The 22823-nt window shown below is 44.4% G+C and overlaps 1 protein-coding gene across 4 annotated transcripts in view; it reads left to right on the top strand.

The window, feature by feature from the left end:
* Nucleotides 1-22823, top strand: part of MTM1 (myotubularin 1) — a 97565-nt gene that overhangs the window by 53782 nt on the left and 20960 nt on the right. For all 4 annotated transcript variants that reach the window (XM_059051108.2, XM_067023077.1, XM_067023078.1 and 1 more), the window contains 3 exons: nucleotides 11939-12022; nucleotides 14995-15144; nucleotides 19730-19918. In XM_059051108.2, coding sequence (XP_058907091.1) covers nucleotides 11939-12022; nucleotides 14995-15144; nucleotides 19730-19918 — 423 coding nt within the window. The remainder of the gene's footprint in view (nucleotides 1-11938; nucleotides 12023-14994; nucleotides 15145-19729; nucleotides 19919-22823) is intronic.

The raw sequence follows: 22823 nt of genomic DNA, 5'->3' as shown, positions 1-22823 counted from the left end.
ACCTTCTAGGCTGATTACAGAATTAATGGCTAAAAGCAAAAAGCTCATTTTCAGCTGGGAATTGAACGAGAAGCCACACTTCTCTGCCTGGATGCGGCCTGAGACTGAAGTGTGGCTTCCTTCTCCGTTTCCTTTGTTTTTCTTGAATAGACAGTAAACTTGGCTAATTGAGGGTCTAATCATGCTTTGAAATCTCCTCCCTTCGTGCCTCCTCCAAGACTTGGCCCTGGGTTCTCTTCGTGTGGCTCTCTCTCCGCTGCCCTCTCCCCGTGGCCTCGGGAGGTGCCCGGCCGTCCTCCCCGCACCCGCGTGCAGGGCCCGTGGTCCCGGCTGGACCACCCCGCATGCTGCCCTCCGTGCCCAGGAGCACAGCGCTCGTGGCCCGCCCGCACGTCCTACCTTATTGCCCCACTGCCCGCCCTGCTACTTGGGAGGACTTGGCCTCTTCCACTGCACCACCATTCGAAGGTTTTTTAAAAATACTGAGTAACGGCAAGAGAATGTTGGTAAAATGCCCATCCAATGTCCAGAGTCAGGACCTTCAGAGCATCCCTTTGTCTCGGGGCTGCTATGTCTTCTACTTCCTTTACCCCCTCTCTCTTGAGCCGGGCCTGGCCTGCTGCCATCTTATCTGCTGGCTCGCGGGGCCTGCTTTCTTGGGCTGTTTTGTGATGATTTTGCCTGTGGCCTCATTCCTTGGACCTTTATCTATGTACGGGAAGACTCCGAGGCTGGGATTGAAGGCAGTTTTACGTTTTCTTCTGCCAGGCACTTGGGGGGCACTCCCAACCTGGGACAGTCACAGATTAACTTCTCTGCTTGATGTTTTTCGGACCATCCAAGCATTTCTGAGTTTTGGCTGCCTTGTGCTGCAGGCTCCGTTACTCAGCACGGATCGTCTGGACGGGTAAGTTCCCTCGGAGTCTCAGGTGCTTGTTTCCTGTTGGTCCTCAGGGCGCAGTGTTATTGAAGGAAGTTTCCAGTTTGACACCCATCTTGGCATCTTGGGGCAGGCCCGGGGCATTACGTTCTCTCTCCTAGAGCCCAAGAGGCCACAAAAACCGGTCCTGCCCTGGGGGAGGCCGGCACGCTCCTCTTGCTCTCTGCATTCTGTTCGCAGTTTGCCTTGGCCTTCTGAGTATTTCTTCTTCCCTAGTTGACTCATAAATGCATTTTTTAAAAGGGTTTCCGTTTTATCCAGCAGTTTCAGATGTTGTCAGCAGGAGTAAGTCTCAGTTCGAGCAACTAGGCCCTCATGCTGCCGGACACCTACCTGTCCTGTTGCTTCTGAGGTCTTGCTCTCTTGGTCTTCCTTTTCTTTTCTAGTTCCTCGGCTTCCTTGTGTCACCGAACTATGGGTTTTCTAAAGAAGTCCACCCTTGCCCTCCTCCTTGCTCCGGGCCGTCCCCTCAGCTGCATTTCTCGCTCTCACTCTGGCCAGCATTGCCTCCTTAGCTTCATGTTTCCCATCAGCTGCTCCGTAACTTCAGCTGATGCCTAGGCCTTTGTTGAAAATTAATCTCTCATCTTTCCCTCAAGGCCTCCTTCGAGCTCCCAGTCTCTCTAGTGCTGTCACTTCTTTCTCCACCTCTTCCTCCTCCTCCAAAATCAAGGTCATTGTGAGATTTCCCTTTTCCATAACATTTACTGAATCCAGGGGGTGCTTCCTCCCCAGCCCAACTAGGTCCAGGTTTCCATCTCTTCTTTTCTAAACTGTGGGGATGGTGCTTTTGCTGGTTTTCCTACTTCTGTTCTGTTTCTGATCCAGCGCACTTCTACACGTGCCTCCTGTCCCTGGGATGATGCCGCTCAGCTTATCTCATCCCTTCGCCTCCAAAACTGCAACCATTCGTCCCTCCCTGTCAGTGTAAACGCGAACCTCCGTCTCCTCCACTGTGCGGCTGCATCTCTCCGTGGTCTCCTGGCTTTCTACCTGTCTGTGCTCTGGCTGCCAGACCAAGGTGTTTGCTGATGGCCACGTGCTTTTTCTGAGTTTGGCTCCCATTTGTGACTTTGGGGCCATCGTCGTCGTTACCCTGTCCAAAGATGTCTTACCCTTCCAGGGGAGCTCACATGCCATCACTACTCCTCCAGGCCCATCTGTCCAGAAGTAACCCTGGCATCCCCTGGCGCCTCACGGCACTTTATCTGTACCTCTCATGGCACTTACCGTTCTCCTCTTTACGTGAGCAGTAGTTGCTCTCTCCTCATCTCTCTCCTTCGGAGGATTTCTAACTCCTTAAAGACAGTGGTGGTGTCTTATCTTTTTCTCTTCTTAATACCTTGTTCATAAGTGGGCCCTCAGTAAATGTTTGTTAAGTGAATCTAGTAATGGCAGTGGGGTGAATGAATAGGAGCTAGCGGCAACCAAGTGACCAATAAGAATATTCTGCTGTTTAGAAACTAGGACATTTATGCAGCGAGCATTTATTGGGTTGGCCAAAAAGTTCATCCGGTTTTTTTCCCAAAAAGCCTTTCCATCTTACGGAAAAAGCTGGACAAACTTTTTGGCCAACCCAATACTTTAAACTTTTCAAAAATGGCTAATGTATGCCCATGATTGAAAAGTCAGGAAGGATAAAAGGACTGAACGTTTGTGTCCCTCCCCAAAATCATGTGCTGAAGCTCTAACCCTCAGTGCGATGGTATTTGGAGGCGGGGCCTTTGGGAGGTGATTAGCTTTAGATGCGGTCATGGGGGTGGGGCCCCACTATGGGATTAGTGCCCTTAAGAGAAGAGGAAGGCACCAGAACTCGCATTCCCCACCACGTGAGGTACAGCACGAAGGCCATCTAGGAACTGGACCTCACCAGAACCAGGCCATGCTGGCTACTTGACCTCAGACTTCTCAGCCTCCAGAACTGTGAGAAATAGTTTCTTGTTCTAAGCCACACAGTCTGTGGTATCTTGTTATATTGTAGTAGGCCCAACTAACCACAACAGTAAAAATATTAAAAATAACTCCCTCCCAGCACCCTTCAGCCATGCCATTCCCCTCCTCACAGACAACTAGTGACATTTAGGCATATTCAGGCAAGTTGTTATTTATATTCCTTCCTCCTTGGACCCTAATGGAGCATGCTACATATGCTCTTCCATACCTTGCTTTTTAAATTTACCAATACATATTGCCTACCCGATGGGCTTCTTCACTCTGTTAATGACTGTACAATATTCTGTTGACTGTGTCATACTTTATTTAATCCTCTGTTGATGAATATTGACATCATTTCCAATCATTTTCTATTATACAAACTACTGCAATGAATAACCTAGCATAAACATCATTTTGTATATATTCATGTATGTTGTACGATAAATTCTTAGAAGTGGAATTACTGATATTGCCAAGTTCCCCTTTATGGAAGAGGTATTGGCTTTCGCTCCCACATGCGGTGTGTTGGAGTACCTGTTTCCAGACATCCTCTCCAACTGTCTTAGTTTACTATAGCTGCTGTAACAAATTATCACAAATGTAGTGACTTCTAAAAACATGAGTCTGTCATCTTACAGTTCTGGAGTTCAGAAATCCAAAATGGGTCTCAGGGGCTAAAATCAAGGTCTCAGCGTGGCTGTGTTCCTTCTGGAGACTCTTGATTTTAGCCCGTGAGACCCATTTTTCAGCTTTTAGAAGCCACCGCGTTCCTTGGCTCATGGCCTCTCCCTCCGACTTCAGAGCCTATATCTTAAAGTCAGTCGATTAGAAATGTTAATTCCACCTGCAACCTAATTCCTGTTTGCTGTGTAGGATAACATAACACAGGTCCCAGGGATTAGGACACGGACATCTTTGGGAGACCATTATTCTTTGCTAATCTAATACGTGAAAATGTAGATTCCTAGTTTTATTTTGTATTTATCCTATTTGAGTGAAATTGAGTATCTTTTGGTTTGAGCTATTTGTATTTCTGTTTCTTCATTCTCTCTGACTTCTGCCCATTTTCTTTTGGGATTTTGGTCTTTCTTTTTGTTGGTAGTTGTCGGAACTCCTTATGAGTTGTAAATATTTTTCCCATTTATCTTTTGACTTTTCTTATGGTGGCTTTTGCTGTGGAGAATTTTAAAAATACTTATTTGGTAGAATTTATCGATTTTATGTGTGTGTGTGTGTGTGAGAGAGAGAGAGAGAGAGATGGGGGTCCCTAAGCCCACTCCCAAGTTCAGATTCCTTAGGAGAATTCACAGGACTCAACATATAGTCATATTCACAAGTATGATTTAATACAGAGAAGGGATACAGAGCAAAAGCAGCAAAAGGAAAAGGTGTGTAGGGCAATGTCGGGGGGAAACTAGGACACACTTAAATCCTACAGTAGCAAGTTGTGACAACCCATGGGAAATGTTACCAACCAAGGGGCTGGTCACGTAGACACCCTCTGCCTAGCACATACCAAATGCAGGGGTTCGACTTAAAGCACGTTGTTGGTATAAACATTTTAGGTGCCGTAAACTTAAACTCTTATCAGTTAAGGAGTGGTGGGCACTCTCCCCAAATCCAGGTTCCCCGATGCCAGCCAGGGGCCAACCATGCCACAGGCCTCTGTAAGGACAGCAGTCTCGGATCTGCTAGGTTAACTCTTTCCTGCACACTACTCTTTTATAGCTTCTGGGTTTTACATCCCAGGTAGGAAGGTCTTCCCCACTCAGAGTTATGAAAGAATTATCCCATGTTCCTCTAATACTTTAATTTCCTTTCAAACTTGTAAATGTTTGAGCAATTTGGAATTTATCCAGGGTTGCCTTGTAAGATAGGTATCCAACTCTTTCTCCCCCCTTTTATTGCAACATCATTTGAAGACCAATCCACTGGTTTGAAATACCACCTTTATCACACACCAAATTCCTCTCTGTATTTGGTTTTATTTCTGAATGTTTCATTTCACGCCTCAGTCACTCTTCATGCACAAGTAACAGTCTTGTGACTGTCAAGGCTTTGTAAGAGGTAGTGTCTGGTAGGGCAAGCCCCTTTTTGTTCCTTCTCTTTTTCATTCCTTTCATCCCTAATCTTGGTCAGCACACATTTAGACAATGCCTACATTACAGCCGCGCGCTGGAGCCGGAGCTGGAGCTGATGCCCACTCCCTGTCCCCAGGGAGCACAGTTTTCCTGGGTGATGTGGATGAACAAATGCATACAACACAGATACAGATACACAGGGTGTCAGGAGAGGGGAAAGTCAGGGGGTTGGTGTCGAGGAGGGCTTCCTAGAGGGGGCCAATCCTGAAAGCTGAGCGTGCTGGGGTGGTATGTGCAGGTGTCCAGGGGCTGGACACAGGCTGACCCCCCAAGCAGATTAGAGTCCGGGAGTTGGTGTCCGTGTGAGGGTGGCAGCGAGAGATGGCACTGGAGTGCCAGGCGGGGCCAGAGCGTGCAGAGCCTAATGTGCCCCACCAAGAAGTTTCATTGTTTGATTTGAAGGTGAGGGGAGCCGGGAAAGGGGTTTAGGCAGGAAAGTGACATGATTAGATTTCTGTTTCAAAAAGATTCCTTGGACTGCAGCTTGCCAGATAGATAGATAGAGGGGCAGTAGTCCATTTCTGGGGATGTTTGTTAGTTGCCTTGGTGTATGATCTTGAGTCCCTGAAATGGGGCAGTAGACAGGGACAGGAGAGAACAGATTTGAGAATGTTCCTAGAAGATAAGATCAGTAGAATTTGTTGATTGACTGGTTATAGTTATGAGGTGGGGAGGGGATTGATAAAGAGGCAAGAACCCAGCCTGGATAAACAGGTCGATGGTGGGACCAGTGGTCAAGATGGGGAACATAGGGGGGGAGTGAGGCAGAGAGGGAAAGTTCCATTTTGGCGATGCTGAGTTGCAGGTGTCTGCGGGACAACCAGGTATGGGTATCTGGGGGGCCAGTGGCTACGAAGCCCTGGAGCTCAGGCCTGGGGAGAGGTTTATTTGGGAGACCGGCTGTGATCATTGGCGTTTTCATGGATGCAACCAAAATTGCCAGGAGAGAGAATTACAGTGAGAATCGGGGTGCAGTGGATGAACCCTGAGAAATGTCAGCCTTAAATGATTATGACTGTGGCCAAGTAGTAAAGAATGTCCTTTTTCTAAAATGCTTTCAAATGACATTTCAAATGTCCTTTTGTAGTCCTTTCCTGAAAAAAATGAATATGTACATTTATATATGAAGGTAAGGGTGACTCAAGAATATTAAAGCCATTTTCTCCAGGGAGAGTGGTAGAAATAGGACTAGGAGAATTCTTTATGCAAACAAAAATAGCAATGGTAATTCATGTGCAAGTTGCTTTTTGACCTATGAGACTTTTGTCAGATTTTTGGATGAAATTACTTTTGATGCAGTTGTATGAATTAACTATGTCAAGTCGTGTGAAAAGAGGCTGAAATCCCTATCTAGCATGAAGCTGTTACTTAGAATTACAAACTCTGCTAAGTTTCAGCGCCTCCTATGGTTCTTCCTTAAAATTTTAGACTTTTTCTCCTAACCTGAATGAAAGAGTTATTTTTCTTGGACGAAGGGGTCTTATTTCTTAAGTGTAATCTAAAAGATGAAAATGGGATAATTTTACATTGCTGCTTCCTTCAGTGGTAGATGGAAGCTTTGAAAAAGGCGAGTGTCTTCAATTTCAGGAATCAAATTAGAAAAAAAATGCTCACTTAGATTCCTGTTCAAACATTCCAAAATTCTATCAGGAAAGAGTTAGTGACCAATTTCCTGAATTTTTAAGGCTAGGTCTTCAGAGATGTAGTAAATTGTGTCCACTGATGACCATGCCTTTGTGTGCTGGCAGCATCATTTGAAAGCACTATTGCATCTACATAGCTTATCAATTTATTTTCCTCAATACTGTGAGAATTGTTTTCTTCTGTAACTGTCTCCCTATTGAATGATCTTTAATTTCTATAGATCTAACTCTCAAACATCCAGTTGTGAGACACGACACTTTTGACAAGCCTTTGGGAGAAGGGGCTGTCCATGAGGGGCCGTCGTGAGATCAGGGAGTCCTAATTCCTTCCTCAAAGAAGGAAACTCATGAATCACTCATTATTTATAGATTCTACTCAGTAAGAATAAATCCAATCTAGATGTTTAAAGCAAGTCAGTGCATCTTTATATAAGTGCCATTTAAAAATAAGGACTAATTAAGTGAAAGCTAAAATCTGCTGTCATTTCAGATGTTTGCTCCCACAAGACATAACAGTGATAAATGTAGCTAAGTTAAAAAGACAAGTTACATTCTCTTTGTCAGAGCTGTTTTTATCCCTAGTGTGAAATTGGAGATTTTCATCTCAACTTTGTCCTTTAACATTTTTTAAATGTTACATTGTGCTATTTTTAATCCTGGAAAAAATGCACAGGATTGCTTTTTTTTTTTTTTTTTTTTTTTTTTTTTCCTCTCAAGTCTCCATGCACTCCATGCATGGTATCTCTTGACTACTAGGAATCTGAATTGGTGAAATGCCCAAATATTCATACAGAGCCAAATAAAGGAAGACCTGCTCACTTGAAGCCAGGGGTGAGCACTTGAGTATGTCTGTTTTCTGATGTCGGTTTCCCAGCTTTGATGCTGGGCTCCGGTTATGCAAGATGCTCACATTGGGGAGGCTGTACCTTCCTCTGCAACTTCTCATATCTATAATTATTTCAAAATCACTTAAAGAAAGTAACGCAGCCCCCCAAAGCCCGGCCACACAGAGCCCTCGGGCAAGAGTCCCACGTGTTCTGGAGAATTCCGTATGGCCCTTGAGGATCAGGGCCTCGCCCCCTGGAGGTTCTGGTTCAGCGGGGCGAGCTGGGGCACAGGCAGTGCCTGACACGCTGGGGAAGCGCCCCCCACCCCAGGGTCCCGAGGCGGAGGCGAGGCAGGGCCCAGGCCCCGGGAGAAAGCCGGGAGGGCTTCTGGAAGTGGCCGCTGAACGCTGACCTTCGGCAAACCGTCCTCTGCCCCGAGGCTTTGCTGAGCTGGGACGGAATCCTTCTCGGGTCCTGCACAGGCCGGGAAGCAAAATGGGTGCGGGGACGGGGTCGCCGAGGGCACGTCACCACCCACTTGGCGAACCTGACTCCCTGCGTGCCCTCGGGAGGACGAGTCTCTAGAAGCACCTCCCTCTGTGGGACTTGTGTTTCCCAAGCAGGGTCCCAACGGACCCAGGGGTGTCGTTAGGCACAACTGGAAAACGTCAACCCGCGGATCAAGTTCTAAAAGACTTAAAAACTGCGAGTCTATAAGGAAATAAAGGACAGCCAAAAACCTCAAGACACGTAACCTGCTAACTTCAGGTTTTAACAATTTCCAGGCAAGAGCTGTAATTAGCCTTGTAACAAGTAACCACTTGTGGGGAATTTTGTACTTTTTAATAATGAGGTACAGATGAATGGGTTCTGTTGTCCTTCCTTTAACGCTAGGTAGTTTTAATTTTTTTGTAATAATCCACCTTTATGTTAGTCTATTGAGAGCTTGTGTTTTAAAAGTCTCGCTTTGTTCTCTTATCTGAATCTTTAAGGGAAATAAGGTAAAAATTGAAATATCTGGGAAGTAAGTCCTGTACATTCAACTTTAGAAACTGTCAGTGTTGGTTCTTGTAGAACGCTTGCTTCAATAGAGCCAAGGAGTTAATGACAACTTAGTGTTTGCATTGTGCTTTCCTTTAAAAACTAACAAGTAATGCTCTTTAAAAAAAATGTTTTCTTGTAATTGTAAGCTGATTTATTTGGATGATTAAAAGATTGGTTTGAGCACCTGGTCTTTTCCACCTTAAGCTCCAGTTCAATGTTAGATGTGTTGATATGTATTTCATGGCAAGAAATATCTGGCTGTTATTTGATTCATAAACTTGCCTGAAATATTTGAGGTCCAAGTCTGGCTCTTAGCATCAAGAGTCTCCTGGAAGCTCTGTCCGTCACAGAGTTCCCATAGGCGCGTTTCCCGGGTAGAGGATGCGAGTCGTGCACTCGTCCTATGTATCTGGACATCCCTCAGTGTCACTGCAGACTGATTTCATGAGAAAGGCCACCTGCTAGGTCGCTACCTTGAGGACACTATCATTCCCATATTAGAATTTTTTTTTTTTTTTTTTTTTTTTTTGCGGTACGCGGGCCTCTCACTGCCGTGGCCCCTCCCGCCGCGGAGCACAGGCTCCGGACGCGCAGGCGCAGCGGCCACGGCTCACGGGCCCAGGCGCTCCGCGGCACGTGGGATCCTCCCGGACCGGGGCACGAACCCGCGTCCCCTGCATCGGCAGGCGGACTCACAACCGCTGCGCCACCAGGGAAGCCCCATTCCCATATTAATGATAATTCTTTTATATGACTTATTTTCAGACATCAAAGAAACTATGGGGATAATTTTGGTTTGGGCTATAGAACTTTAGCTTCTGATGATAACAGTTTTGTATACTTAGATTACACTTACTGGTAATTTTAATGTAAGACGCAAGAGGACAGATATTTGAAGCAAAGAAGGAGTTGCTTTATTAGTGATTGAGAAATAGAAAGTTACATTGAAAATGCTGCTGGTAAGTCAGAGGACACTCTGGGCATTAATACACATGATGGTTTTTCTAGAGAGCAAGCTTTATCTGGCCTCTGAGTGAACAATTTTATTCTTTCTTCTTAAAAGGCCACCGTATTTGCTTGAGTTTCATGGGAAGGATGCAAATAGCTAAAAACCGAAAAATGAACAAAACTCACGTTGAGATCAGGAACTTACTTCAAGAAAGCAGATTCTAGGTTTTCTTCTAAAGTGAGTGACAGTACAGCCTTACGTCATCTACAAGTATGTCACCAGCACAAGGTTCAGCGGTATTGAGCATTTCCCCAGGCCGGGTACTGACCAGGGCAGTATCCCGTGCTCAGATGTCACCAGGAGGATGCTTGGACATGTTCTGTAGATTCCGTGTATGGATAAAGAGGCATGCTATACATTTTAGTGCTCTTTGCACCAGAAGTCCCTCTGTCTCTGAGTTGAACTTCAGTGAACAGAAATCACTTGTTTTCCCCGGGAGTACTGAATAATGAAGTATTCCTGTGGATGCACTGTCAGCCTAAAGCCTCAACTGCATAGCGAGGGCAGCGTCATTGCTAAGGTGCAGTCACAGGATACACAGCACTTGGGCCTAGTGCTGCCAGAGTTGAGACCTGCTGAGGGTGCCACATGCTTTGGAAGTTCAAGAAGACAGTCTGGAGAGCATGATCTCGATCAGTTCTCACCTTAAACCTCTTTCCACTTAAGTACAGAAAACCGTTGCCACTAACTGATGCTTTACCAGAAATTCTCTGTAACGTTGGGGTCAGGGGAACACTAGCATTGGAGGCCACAGGCTGATAACAGGAAAATGGGTGGAAGGAAGATACTTAGAGGAAAAGTGCCTCCAGAGAAAGCGCTTGAGCAGGGACTGTATAAGGCTTCCCGTCCTCATTGGGTCAACAAATATGTATTCCACCTACACAGGCCAGACACCGTTCCACTTACTGGGGATCAAAAAAGCAAGTGTCTGCCTTCATGGAGCCCATGTTCTAGGAGGGAGGACGGTAGGGGTCCAACAGTAACAAATAAGTAAATATAGGTCAAATGGTCATAAGTGATGGAAATAAAATGGGAAGGAGAATGGGTGGTCCTGTTGTGGGGGAACATGTGTCAGAGAAAGGCTCACTGATTGAGGTTACATTTGAGCAGAGGTGTGAAAGAAGTAAGGGAGGAAACCACGAGGGCAAAGGATTCCAGACAAGTGGAACAGCAGGTGCAAAGGCCCTGAGATTGGTGCGTGCTTGTTGCTTTCCAGGAGCGGCACTGAAAGTGTGGCTGGTGTGGGTTGAGCAAGAGGAAGGGCAGAGGTACTTCCACTTTTACCCAAAGTGAGATGGAAAGCCACAGGAGGATTTGCGGCAAGGGAAGGATTTGACCTGACTTAGGTTGTGACACAATTACTCTGACTTCAGAGGTACAGATGAAAGCAGAGGACCAAGTGGAGATGGCAGAGCCTTACACCAGGGTGGTAGCAGTGAGGTGATGAGGAGAATGCCAAGGTTTGGGGTTCAATCAGTGTGAAGGATGGGGCTGTCATCTGCTGAAATGGGGAGACTGGGAGGAGTGGGGCTGGAGGGCGATAGATATTTAGATATTTAGATATTTAGGAGTTCCAGGGTATGGATGGTATTCAAAGCCATGAAATTCATCAGTATCACCTTGAGAGAGCATGGAGAAGAGGTGAGAGGCCTAAGGCCTGTTGTTTCAGAGATCAGGGCATTGATTCCTAATTCACAGAGAACAGTTAATTAACAATTTTCTTAATGTTCTGTCACTTTCTTAATAGATTAACACACCACTGGTCCCTTTTGAGACAGTTGCGCTATTTAATAATCATTGCTGAATTTTCTTTTTCTTTTATATTTTAGTGTCTTTTACCCGTTGATTGCTAATACTGCTTAAAACTAATAGGCATTTTGGGGTCTGGAAATCTGAGTTTTGTGCAACAGCATTTAAAAAAACACCAAAAGAGATGTTTGTAGCCATAGAAAATTACGGTCTCAAAAGTATACAATTGTTAATCAAGATAGAAGATAGTGTAAGTCTAGTCTAAATTTTTCACTGTTTTTTTTTTTTTTTTTGCGGTACGCGGGCCTCTCACTGTTGCAGCCTCTCCCGTTGCGGAGCACAGGCCCCCGACGCGCAGGCTCAGCAGCCATGGCTCACGGGCCCAGCCGCTCCGCGGCACGCGGGATCTTCCTGGACCGGGGCACGAACCCGCGTCCCCTGCATCGGCAGGCAGACTCTCAACCACTGCGCCACCAGGGAAGCCCTTCATTGTTATTTCTTGCTTAAAAGTCTCAGTTGGGGTTGTAATTTCATGGTAGGCAAATCTGGTAAAAAAAAAAAAAATCAAAGGATGTAGTATTAATAGAGTATTAGTTCCTTTACACTGAACTTGAAATTCTTTCTTTCTTTTTTTTTTTTGCCTTTTCTAGCCAATATTTGCATTTTTAAATGAAGAAAAGTTTGACGTGGATGGATGGATGGTTTATAATCCAGTTGAAGAATACAGAAGGCAGGTAAGTCAGTTGATACTGTAGATGTGGGGAATCTCAAACCTGCCTGGTGATGATATGCCATCAGTCATGCTATTTGAGTATCAGTAACACCTTTGCTAAATACATTTTTCCTGGCAGTGGTATAATATGGCTCATTCTAGTAGTGTGGAGCCTACAGGCTCATCCCAGGGCCATGTTCAAGCTGCATTGAAGGCTGCATGGTTAAGTTCTCTTTCCTTCTGCTATGCAAAGAATGTCCGTTATATGTTGTCCATGAAATGAATCAAATACTCAGAGTCTAGAAGAGCCAGACTTCTGTACCTTACTACTGAGGAGTTGATGTCATGATGTATGTATGTATTTGGGAGCTTAACTATTACTGGCAGTTAGATTTCTGTTATATTCATTTCAGTTTAAAGATTCAAATGAATTAGAACTGTTTTCCTGTAATGACTTTTCCAAGGATGCTTTGATGAATGTGTATGAGAATTGCCTTTACTGCTCTCTTAGTAAACTTCACCCACATGCATGTTTATTTGCAATAATAAAGCGGGAGGCTTCGTGTATTGTTGCTGTTCGGGGCAAAGGTCTCTCTGCATTTTAAAGAAGATTTCCATGCCTGTTATGGAACAAGAGCTACACTTTGACCTCTGCTATAACCAAATCATAGGACAGTTAGGAGTTTTGTGATGAGGTTTTTCAGAATTCTCATTCTACAAAGCTCATAAAGTAATTGGGAAGTTTTGTTGAATGAGGTTTGAGAATCAAATCAAGCCCAGCGAATGTAAAGTAAAATCGCAGAACCCTAGACTTGAGAAGAACCTTCTAGCCACCACGTCCACTACCGGGCACCTGGGTTGACTTCCCGGTTTAGTCTTTTTTTTTTTTAAATGAAGTTTTATTGGAGTATAGTTATTTTACAATGTTGTGTTAGTTTCTGCTGTACAGCAAAGTGAATCAGCTGTAGCACAGGGAACTCTACTCAGTGCTCTGTGGTGACCTGTTTAGTCTTGATCAGTGGTTGGCCTCTGTTCATAAGAAGATTCGATGCTCAGGGATGTGGGTGTGGGAATTCATCTCTAGAGCACATGTATGCGGTAGTATGTCCTGTTGCTTCCAGAAATCATCTTTAGTTGGTTGAGTTTTCGAAGGCTGTGTGTACCTCTCATTTTAATAACCTCTATTCTAGGTCAGTTGTGGAGGCAGAAGAGGGACCATTAAAACATCTTGCATGTTTTGGAGACCTCTGTAGCGTTACGTATTGAAATATTCGCACCTTAGTTTTTTGGTTTGTTTTTTTTTTGTTTTTTTGTTTTTTTGGTTTTTTGGGGTTTTTTTTGCGGCACACAGGCCTCTCACTGCTGTGGCCTCTCCCGTTGCGGAGCACAGGCTCCGGACGTGCAGGCTCAGCGGCCACGGCTCACGGGCCCAGACACTCCGCGGCACGTGGGATCTTCCCGGACCGGGGCACGAACCCGCGTCCCCTGCATCGTCAGGCAGACTCTCAACCACTGCGCCACCAGGGAAGCCCTGCACCTTAGTTTTTGAGTGTTATTGACAATATTAAGACTTACTTTTTAGGGCTTCTAGCTTCAAACAAAACAGTTCCTGTTTTTAAGCTTGCATACATATATGAACTCTTGAAGGTATTTAGTTCTAGAATGCCATTATATTCCATCTTTTTTTTTTCTTATACCTTTCCGACGGGACTTGTAACTCTCTAATTGGACTCGACATCAGACTCATGAGGCACAATTTGCGTCCCCAGAGCAAGCACCCGCATGGCTGACTTTTGTGCGTGTACTTGTGTGTTTGTGAGCGTGGGGAGAGAGTTACTCCACCGCCTCTGGACCTTGTCCACTGTAGCTACAATTTTGTGGGTAGGCGATAGGATGGGAGGTGTCTTCCGTGTCACACTAGAATGCAGATGAGTGTATTTCTCACACAGTCCATAGAGCAATCGCCCGTCCCAAACCACTTGATTGAAGAAACTCTTAGGAGGTGGCGAAATGAGCCTCGCCAGAGGGCTTTTCCTTACTTCCCTTCTGTGAATTTCTTCGTAAGCTTAGCCTCTTTCTACTTTGGAGCAGGTTGAAGCATTCCCTCTGTTTTGAGTGGGGAGTGGAATTTGCCTGATTTCTTTTTTACCCTCAATCAGACACAGATGAAGATTACACAGCGGGGCTTCCCTGGTGGCGCAGTGGTTGAGAGCCCGCCTGCCGATGCAGGGGACGCGGGTTCGTGCCCCGGTCCCAGAAGATCCCACATGCCGCGGAGCAACTAAGCCCGTGAGCCATGGCCGCTGCGCCTGCGCGTCCGGAGCCTGGGCTCCGCAACGGGAGAGGACACAACAGTGAGAGGCCCGCGTACCGCAAAAAAAAAAAAAAAAAAAAAGATTACACAGCGTACTTTTTCTTTAGGGTGTGGGGGGCGGTTTGCACGGGTCGGGGAGGAACTGGATTTCTCTTTATTTTTTTTTTTTTTTTTTTTTTGGTGCTAGGCGGGCCTCTCACTGTTGTGGCCTCTCCCATTGCGGAGCACAGGCTCCGGACGCGCAGGCTCAGCGGCCATGGCTCACGGGCCCAGCCGCTCCGCGGCATGTGGGATCTTCCCAGACCGGGGCACGAACCCGTGTCCCCTGCATCGGCAGGCGGATTCTCAACCACTGCGCCACCAGGGAAGCCCTGGATTTCTCTTTATTGTACAAGTAGTAGAGAAAAGTTTGACACAAAATCAAGGAAGATCTCAAGTTCAAGAGAATTTGTATTTACCAATGACAGTTTAGAATTCTGGAACCCGCCAGTGTTTTGTCTTGTGTTCTTACGTTGTCTGGATTATCGATCTGGCTCCCTTGCTCTAAATCAGTACACCGTTACTCCCCTGCTGTCAGAGGCACGTGCACACTCTGCTCCAAAGAAGAAAGGAGACCCATCCAAGGCCAGATCCAGAGATGAAATCATCAGTGCTAACGTGGACTTCCTTTCTTCCTGCAGGGCTTGCCCAACCACCACTGGAGAATCACTTTTATTAATAAGTGCTATGAGCTGTGCGACACTTACCCGGCTCTCTTGGTGGTTCCATATCGAGCCTCAGATGATGATCTCAGGAGAGTTGCAACTTTTAGATCCCGAAATCGAATTCCAGTGAGTACTGCAATTAATGTTTTCTGTAAGGAGTGCCTTTTCTTCCATGAGAACAGTAGTCAAGTAATTCAGAGAAACACTCTTTTGGAATTTCAGTCACACAAATAATTACCAAGGGTCCTCTGCGTGCAGAGCAGCAGGCCAAATGGGGAAAGAAGTAAGACGTCACCTGCCTTCCAGGAGCTCGCAGTCAAGGACAGAGAATGAACTCAAGTAATTTTTATACAGGAGAAGGTACAGGTAACACCAGGTGGAAAGGAAGAAGGAAGGACAAGGTCTCTGTAGCTTGTGTCTTTGTAGCACAATAACTGACAGGCATTAGGCTCTGGGTAATGTCGGTTGAGTTACGCTGGAAACCATGCACTAGCCTATGTTATGGAGCCTATGAGTATAGGCTTTTACGTACCACCTTTATTAGGATTCATCTATCCTCATCACATTTGTAAACTGCCTTCATACCATTAGCAACCTGGGGTCAGGTGCAGACTATCCCAAACTATATTTATGGTATCACTGGACCTAGTTCATAAATTAGTCTTTGGTTCTGAAATATTTATGTATGAGTCACCCTGTCTACTCTGTGTCCATAAATCTTGTTGGTCAAAAATTTAGAGAATTTTTCCCCTCTGTTAATTTCCCGGGCATGTCATAATAAGTACATTGTCTTATTTTGTTTTGGTTTGATTTTGCAAAACAAGGGTTGAAAAATTAAGATTTAATGTCACGTTGCCTTTAACTTCCAAGTCTAGACATTTTTGTCCCTAAAAGGACATTTGTGTGAAACTTTTGTTATGCCATCAATATAATATGAATTGTAACTTTTTTAATGCACTTGCTTCGCTAAGCACGAGTGTCTATTCATATCTTCATGATATATATTATACTTGAAAGTAGGTTCTTTAGCTCATTTTGCTAGAATTACCATTTTGCTCCTCTTGTGCTCCACCCGTGCCCTGGCTAGCTGTCTTGCTAATCCATGCCTCACCCACAGGAGAACTGGGCTAGGAGAGTGTGAAATGATTTTGTTCACTCCTTCATTCAATTAGTGTTTATTGAGCATCTACTGTGTGTGCGTGTGCACGTGTGTGTGTGTGCGTGTGTGTGTGTGAATTTCGCGGGATTGGGGGTAGGAGAGGAAATGAAACAACTGAACCCAGTCCACTGTGCTCAGGCTGCCATGTTGATCCAGTTGTTCCCCCTGTTCTGAGTGAATGGGAGCCCACCGTAGAGCAAATAGAATGCTTAGCTTTTTACTTAGCCATTTTATTGATCCTTCTTACTTTGTGATGGCCACCAATTTGCATTTATTTTTCCTAAAAAAAACTAAGGCTAAGCTCTCCATCACCTCTCTATCTTTATAGATTACCATGCTTAATAATATCTAATGATAGATAATGTACTCTTTCTGATATACCTTCTAACAACCTGACTCTTGATTATAACCCAGGAAATGTATTTGCTTTTGATATGAAATCATTAATATTTGATATTAAGTTCTTGTTTTTTAAAAAAACATATAGGGCTTCCCTGGTGGCGCAGTGTTTGAGCGTCCGCCTGCCGATGCAGGGGACGCGGGTTCGTGCCCCGGTCCGGGAAGATCCCACGTGCCGCGGAGCGGCTGGGCCCGTGAGCCGTGGCCGCTGGGCCTGCGCGTCCGGAGCCTGAGCTCCATAACGGGAGAGGCCACAACAGTGAGAGGCCCGTGTACCAAAAACAACAACAACAACAACAACAAAAAAAAAACAAACAAAAAAAACCATATAAAGATACAAAAAGCATTGATGAGAAAGCAGTCTTGTTATGTTGTCCATAAATAAGACGCAGAGTATTATAAAATATCACTGAATATAATCCACATGTATTAGTGTTCCCATTAATGGATACATACTCCTTTGTTCTCAAACAGGTTGGTCTTAATGTTATCGAATTCTTTAACATATAAGTAATACATGTTTATTTTAGACATTTATAAAAATACTGGTGAGGCTAAAGGAGACTGCCACCTAGTGAGAAGCACAGTTATGTGCTTCCAGACTTCCTTCTATGCATACATATTTTTATTTGAAAAAAAGGAAATTATTCTGTGGCTTATATCTCAATCTGCTTTTTCTACACCGATGACTGTCTGTTCATGTGCCAGTGTGTAGCTGTACCGTGTAGATTGACAGAAAACTGTCAATCAGTTTTCTGTTCCTATTATAAACAGTGCTGTGATTAACATCTTCTGGTGGCTAAATATTTGTGTACATCCTTAATTATTTATGGCTTCTACATATTAACTTCAAGAGGAATAACCTGATATAGTAGCATATGCTTTAAAAGCACTCACGGTAGTTGATGTTGTGAAATTTGCATTACTTGTACCTGGTCAGCTATATGGCAAGCATCCTTTTTTAAAGGCAGTTGAGATCCCAAAAGAAAAAGCAGGTAAGAGGTGAAACAACGCGTAAGAATAGCGTTTCTTAACATGGCCTGGTGATTTCAGCCTTAAATCTCCCAAGCAGAGAGAAGAGGGCAGAAGAATGGAGGGCACGGAGGGAACAGGGCCGTTTCTTGCCGATGACCTGATTTCAATTTAAAACGTGATGAGGGTCTTTATCAAATAATAACTGTCTTGTGTGTGCAGTGATTTGCTCTTTTAAAAGTGATCTCATGTTGGGAATTCCCTGGAGGTCAAGTGGTTATGACTCCACGCTTGCACTGCCGAGGGCCCAGGTTCCAGCCCTGTGTTGGGGAACTAAGATCCCACAAGCTGCCCAGTGCGGCCCCCCCCAAAAAAGAGTGGGGACTTCCCTGGTGGCACAGTGGTTAAGAATCCACCTGCCGATGCAGGGGACACAGGTTCGAGCCCTGGTCTGGGAAGATCCCACATGCCGCGGAGCAACTAAGCCCCTGTGCCAGAACTACTGAGCCTGCGCTCTAGAGCCCGCGAGCCACAACTTCCTAAGACTGCATGCCACAACTGCTGAAGCCCGCATGCCACAGCTGCTGAAGCCCACATGCCCAGAGCCCGTGCTCCGCAACAAGAGAAACCACCACAGTGAGAAGCCTATGCAGAGCAACGAAGAGTAGCCCCCGCTCGCCACAACTAGAGAAAGCCTGCATGCAGCGACGAAGACCCAACACAGCCATAAATAAATAAATAAATAAATAAAGTTTTAAAGGAAGAGTGATCTTGTATCAAATCAACATGTTGTAGACCTTAAATTTACATAGTGTCATAGGTCAAGTATATGTCAATAAACCTGAAAAAAATTAAAAATACATAGATACTTAAAAGCGATCTCACATCTTTTCCCTCTTGGAGGCAAAGCCATAGGAGGTGGGCAGGGCAGGTCTCACCTCCACGTTGTAGATTAGAAAATGTAGGTTGAGGGAGGCCAGCGCTTGTGTCCAGGCCTCCCAGTCCTGAGCCTTTGGAGTCTTAGTTGGGGGCCACGGTGGTGTTTTGACTGGGCCCTGGCAGGCACAGAGACTCAATTGAATGAGTATTCATTCGTATTATCATATAATCTTTTCTCCCTGACGTGTCGTCATTATTATACACAGCGATTTTTATGAACATCAGTGCTCGTCATTTGCCATAGTGGGGAGGTGACTTCAAAGACGACAGCGTACTTGGCCTTGTATTAAGTGAGCTCGAACACTTGTGCTTCTGGGGTTCTTGTGTCTGCTCTTCATGGGTTTCTGTACCCTGTGCTGGGTACATGCGCTCTCCATTCATCCTCCCAGCAGCGTCATGCTGTCATGTGGCTCCGCATTGGATGAAAGAGGGAAAGGACACTACAGAGGCTGTGAACTCAGCCACCACACTTACCTTCCAGCTTCCGTTTATTTTATTTTTCTCTTCTAACAGCTTTATTGAGATAGAATCCATCTGTGAAACCGTTCATTCATTGAAAGCGGACAGTTCTGTAGCTTTTGCTGTATTACATTTTTAGCTTCCTTTTACAGGTCTTGTTTCTCAGGTGCTATGAACTGAGAGACCGGGTAGCATGTGTGGTGGGCTTGCGTGTAAAATTGGAGAAGGTTGATTCTGAGTAAAGGCTCAGAGCTCTCCCAGGAGGCGGGTGTCCAAGCTTCATTGTGGAGACTCTGGCAGCTCTTTGGCTGTCCTGAGATCCTGTTTGCTTCCTTTGGGTTTTCAAGCCCCTGTGTTAGATTCTAGAGCTGAGACTGTTGGGAAAATGACCTGCAGGTGTGAGGTACCAGGGGTGGTTTTCTTTACCTCTCATCTTTTGCTGAAGCTGTTTCTGGGTGATAACAAACCCAGTGCAAAGCTACAGGACTGAAATTAAATAGCTGAAGCTTGCCGTTTCCTTTAAGTGATAAAACTATTTTTCGGTAAGCATTTAATGTTTATCCATGTGGTGCGAATTAAGAAAAGACTAGTAAAGCAATTGGTTGTTCTCATTGGCTCTGAAGAGTCATCACTGTTAAATGTGTGTTTCTGGGCACACATGGAAATGGCAGGTGAACAGGCATCCCGTCATCATGATTGTTAGGGCTTTCTTTGTTTAACAGTTTTCATTGTTTTGACATTTGGTTCTTTCTCGATAGCTTAAAATTTCTGAACCAACCGTAGGTGCTGTCATGGATTCATCCAGAAAACAAGGCGGTCATCGCGCGTTGTAGTCAGCCTCTTGTTGGTATGAGTGGCAAACGAAATAAAGATGATGAGAAATATCTCGACGTCATCAGGGAGACGAATAGACAAATTAACAAACTCACGATCTATGATGCCAGACCCAGTGTAAATGCAGTGGCCAACAAGGTAAGTATATTTAATGACATGGTAGAGACTTGCCTTACGTACGGTGTGCAGCGTCTTACGTGAAGGTTGTTGCCATGGCGTAGCAACGTGTGGGTTTAAATTAAACTTCGCTTAAAGAGGAAAGCGAGTTCGCCGGAGGTAGAAAATAGTTTTAATCACAAAACGTATCCTAAAAGTTGATTACATTAAAACCAAATGAAAATAAGCTTTAGGTAAACTCGAAGTCTAGAGCTGTAGTGAACTTGGGAAAGAGTTAGAATCTCTTTGAAGCCCTTTAGGCTCTTGACAGTCATTCTCAGTGTATACGCTAGTGAGGCATCTGTGAGGATTGTGGGAAGCTGTAATTGTTAAAATCCTAAATTTGTAGCTTTATCTAAACATTCTCCTCACTATACTCAGAAATGTGTGTTCTCATTTATATGAGACAATCCAAGAAATGAGTAGATCCATGTATGTGAATTTTACAGTTACACACATAATGGTAATATTTTCAAAGAAGTCTGTCTCAGGGGTCTTCTTGGCCTTCTTAAGTAGAGTATGCAGACTGCCCCTAAAGTTGAATGACAAGGCAGTGTTGTCGGCAGGACTCTTCAGCAGATGCTCAAGGTGGAAGGCTGTTTGCCCCTGCACTCCAGGGCCCAAGATTCAGAAATACCTTTGACATTCAGTTTCACCTTTTTGTTTTTGGTTCTTTTTCCTTTCCTTCTCGCATTTTGCCAGCTGTCACTTCTAAGTATGCACAGTGGGCCTGCCCCATTCCGCCTTTCAGATGTATGGCTTCTTGTCAGATGTAGGCTTAAATTTCATCATCTTGAATATTTTGCTTATTCCAAGGTCATTTATCTGGCATCTTCAATTATTCAGAGCACAAGACAAGAACCTGAAAGCAAAACGAGTCCTCAAGCAGCTCAGATAGATTCAGTAGCTTCCTAAATGGACCCTGTGATGTCTGTCTACACAGGCGTGTGTGGGGGGCTCCACTCATAATTATTTGCACACAGATTGTGCACCTTACACATTTACTTTTGGACCCGGTATTTGTTACTGCGGTTGGTTTTGTTTTACATAACAAAAATGATATTGACATTATTTGTAAAGCAATCAGGTAGTGAAATCGACAAATAGGTTAGGAAATATAAGACAACATTTAGGAAATTAAGTCTAAATATGAATATCTTGTCGTATTATCCTTACCTTTATATTTCTGTTCCTGCTATCCTTCAGGTATAATCCAGAGTTGACTACGTGTATAAAATGAAGTATTAACATGTATACATTTAGCCTGAAACAGGTGTCATATAACATTAAAATGGGGTATTTAGAAAGAATATTTTAAAATATATAAAATGTATTAAAATGAATAACTTTATTATATTAACTCTAAAGCTCATTGTTGTAGCAGTAGAATTCTTGAATGTCTTTTTAACACTCGGGAAATATGCCTGTGTTTCTAGTGCATTTAGGAATGAAAGGAAGGAAAAAATTAAGAGAAAAAACCTAGGCTTGAAAGATCTGTGCATCATTCTCTAAAAAAACACACTCAGGTTCCCCTCCTCCCTTGGCTGTGTCTTCCTAATCATCTGTATCCATAGCAACAGGCTGTGTACGTGGTTGTACTAGGTAACATGGGTTGTTCTTTTTTGTTGAAGAGAACTGAAAAGAAAACTTCAAAACTAATCAGAGATGTGGAATTTGAACTTTTGGGAACTCAGTCGATGCTTGACTAATTGATTTTTACCCTTCTGAATTCTCTCCTCTTCGGACCTAATTGTTCTGCCCTTGTGGATATTTAGAAATTTACAACCCCATATGTAACAAGCAACATTGCACCATTTTAAATTAAACAAAAAAACAAAGGAAACCTAGAGGCAGATAAGATCCAGCAGCCTGTGATGAATTAAAGTGGGACTGTGTTAATGTCTGTTTTTGGCAGAAACTTTGGCAATGAATGATTACTTTTTCCTCGTGTCATCTTCAGTGATCTATGAAAGAAACTCCAGAGTTAGGAATGTCTTTGAAAATCGCTAACTGTTTACAAACCACATGTACGGAGAAACAGGTCACGTGTCCGTGGGAGGGTAACGCGTGTCCTCCTCGCGTGAGAGGCTTGCAGATCCAGTTCACAACAGTGACTGCCAGGGTGGATAGGTGCACCTCTGTTGTGACCTCTGATGGCAGCTGCAAGGTGTTATTCCCTGAGGTAGGGGTAACCAAGGAGAGGGGAATATGACCCATCTGTGTATGGATTCATTAGCTGGTAACTATTTAAAAACAACAAAGTGAACATTTATTGTCTACTTACTACTGATGCCATTTGTAGCAAGCTTTAAAAACACATTTCTGTCTAAATAAGATACAATTTCTTACCTAGAGTCTGTGGAGATCAAGGCCTCTGGCTTGTACATAGGTCTCCAGGTTTGAAGTTCAAGTGGTAGCCTTATTTCTACTGCAGGAAACCTTCTCTGTGACTAACCCTGGAAAAAAAAACCCATAGGATGTGTTGGCCCCTCTGTCCCGAGCTACAAGTTTATATTCCTTCTATTGTAAATTAAAAGAAAAGAGGTATTCCATGGCAATGGCAGGCATGTCGCTTGTCTGTCCGTTCCCTGCGGGCACTGCCAAGATAGTACAACTTGGCTTTTGACTGTTTACTTACCTTTACTGGTGAGTTTACATATTCATATGTTTTTATGATGTTAATTAGCATCCTTCCATTTCAGCTTGCTTTCTTGGCGGGTCCCTGAATAATTTAACTTTTTCTTAAAAGGCCAGAGGCCACATGTTCCGTGGCATTTTAAAGCATTAAGCAGAATGCAGCCAGGTTCCTAAACAAAGCCGGAGCATTTCTTTCTGTCTTCCTGGAAAACGGGCATCTTCACAACCCTGTGAAAGGGAAGCGACACCC

This window comes from Kogia breviceps, chromosome X (assembly GCF_026419965.1).
Source record: "Kogia breviceps isolate mKogBre1 chromosome X, mKogBre1 haplotype 1, whole genome shotgun sequence".
NCBI classification, from domain to species: Eukaryota; Metazoa; Chordata; class Mammalia; order Artiodactyla; family Physeteridae; genus Kogia; species Kogia breviceps.
This window is presented reverse-complemented; position numbering and strand designations above follow the sequence as displayed.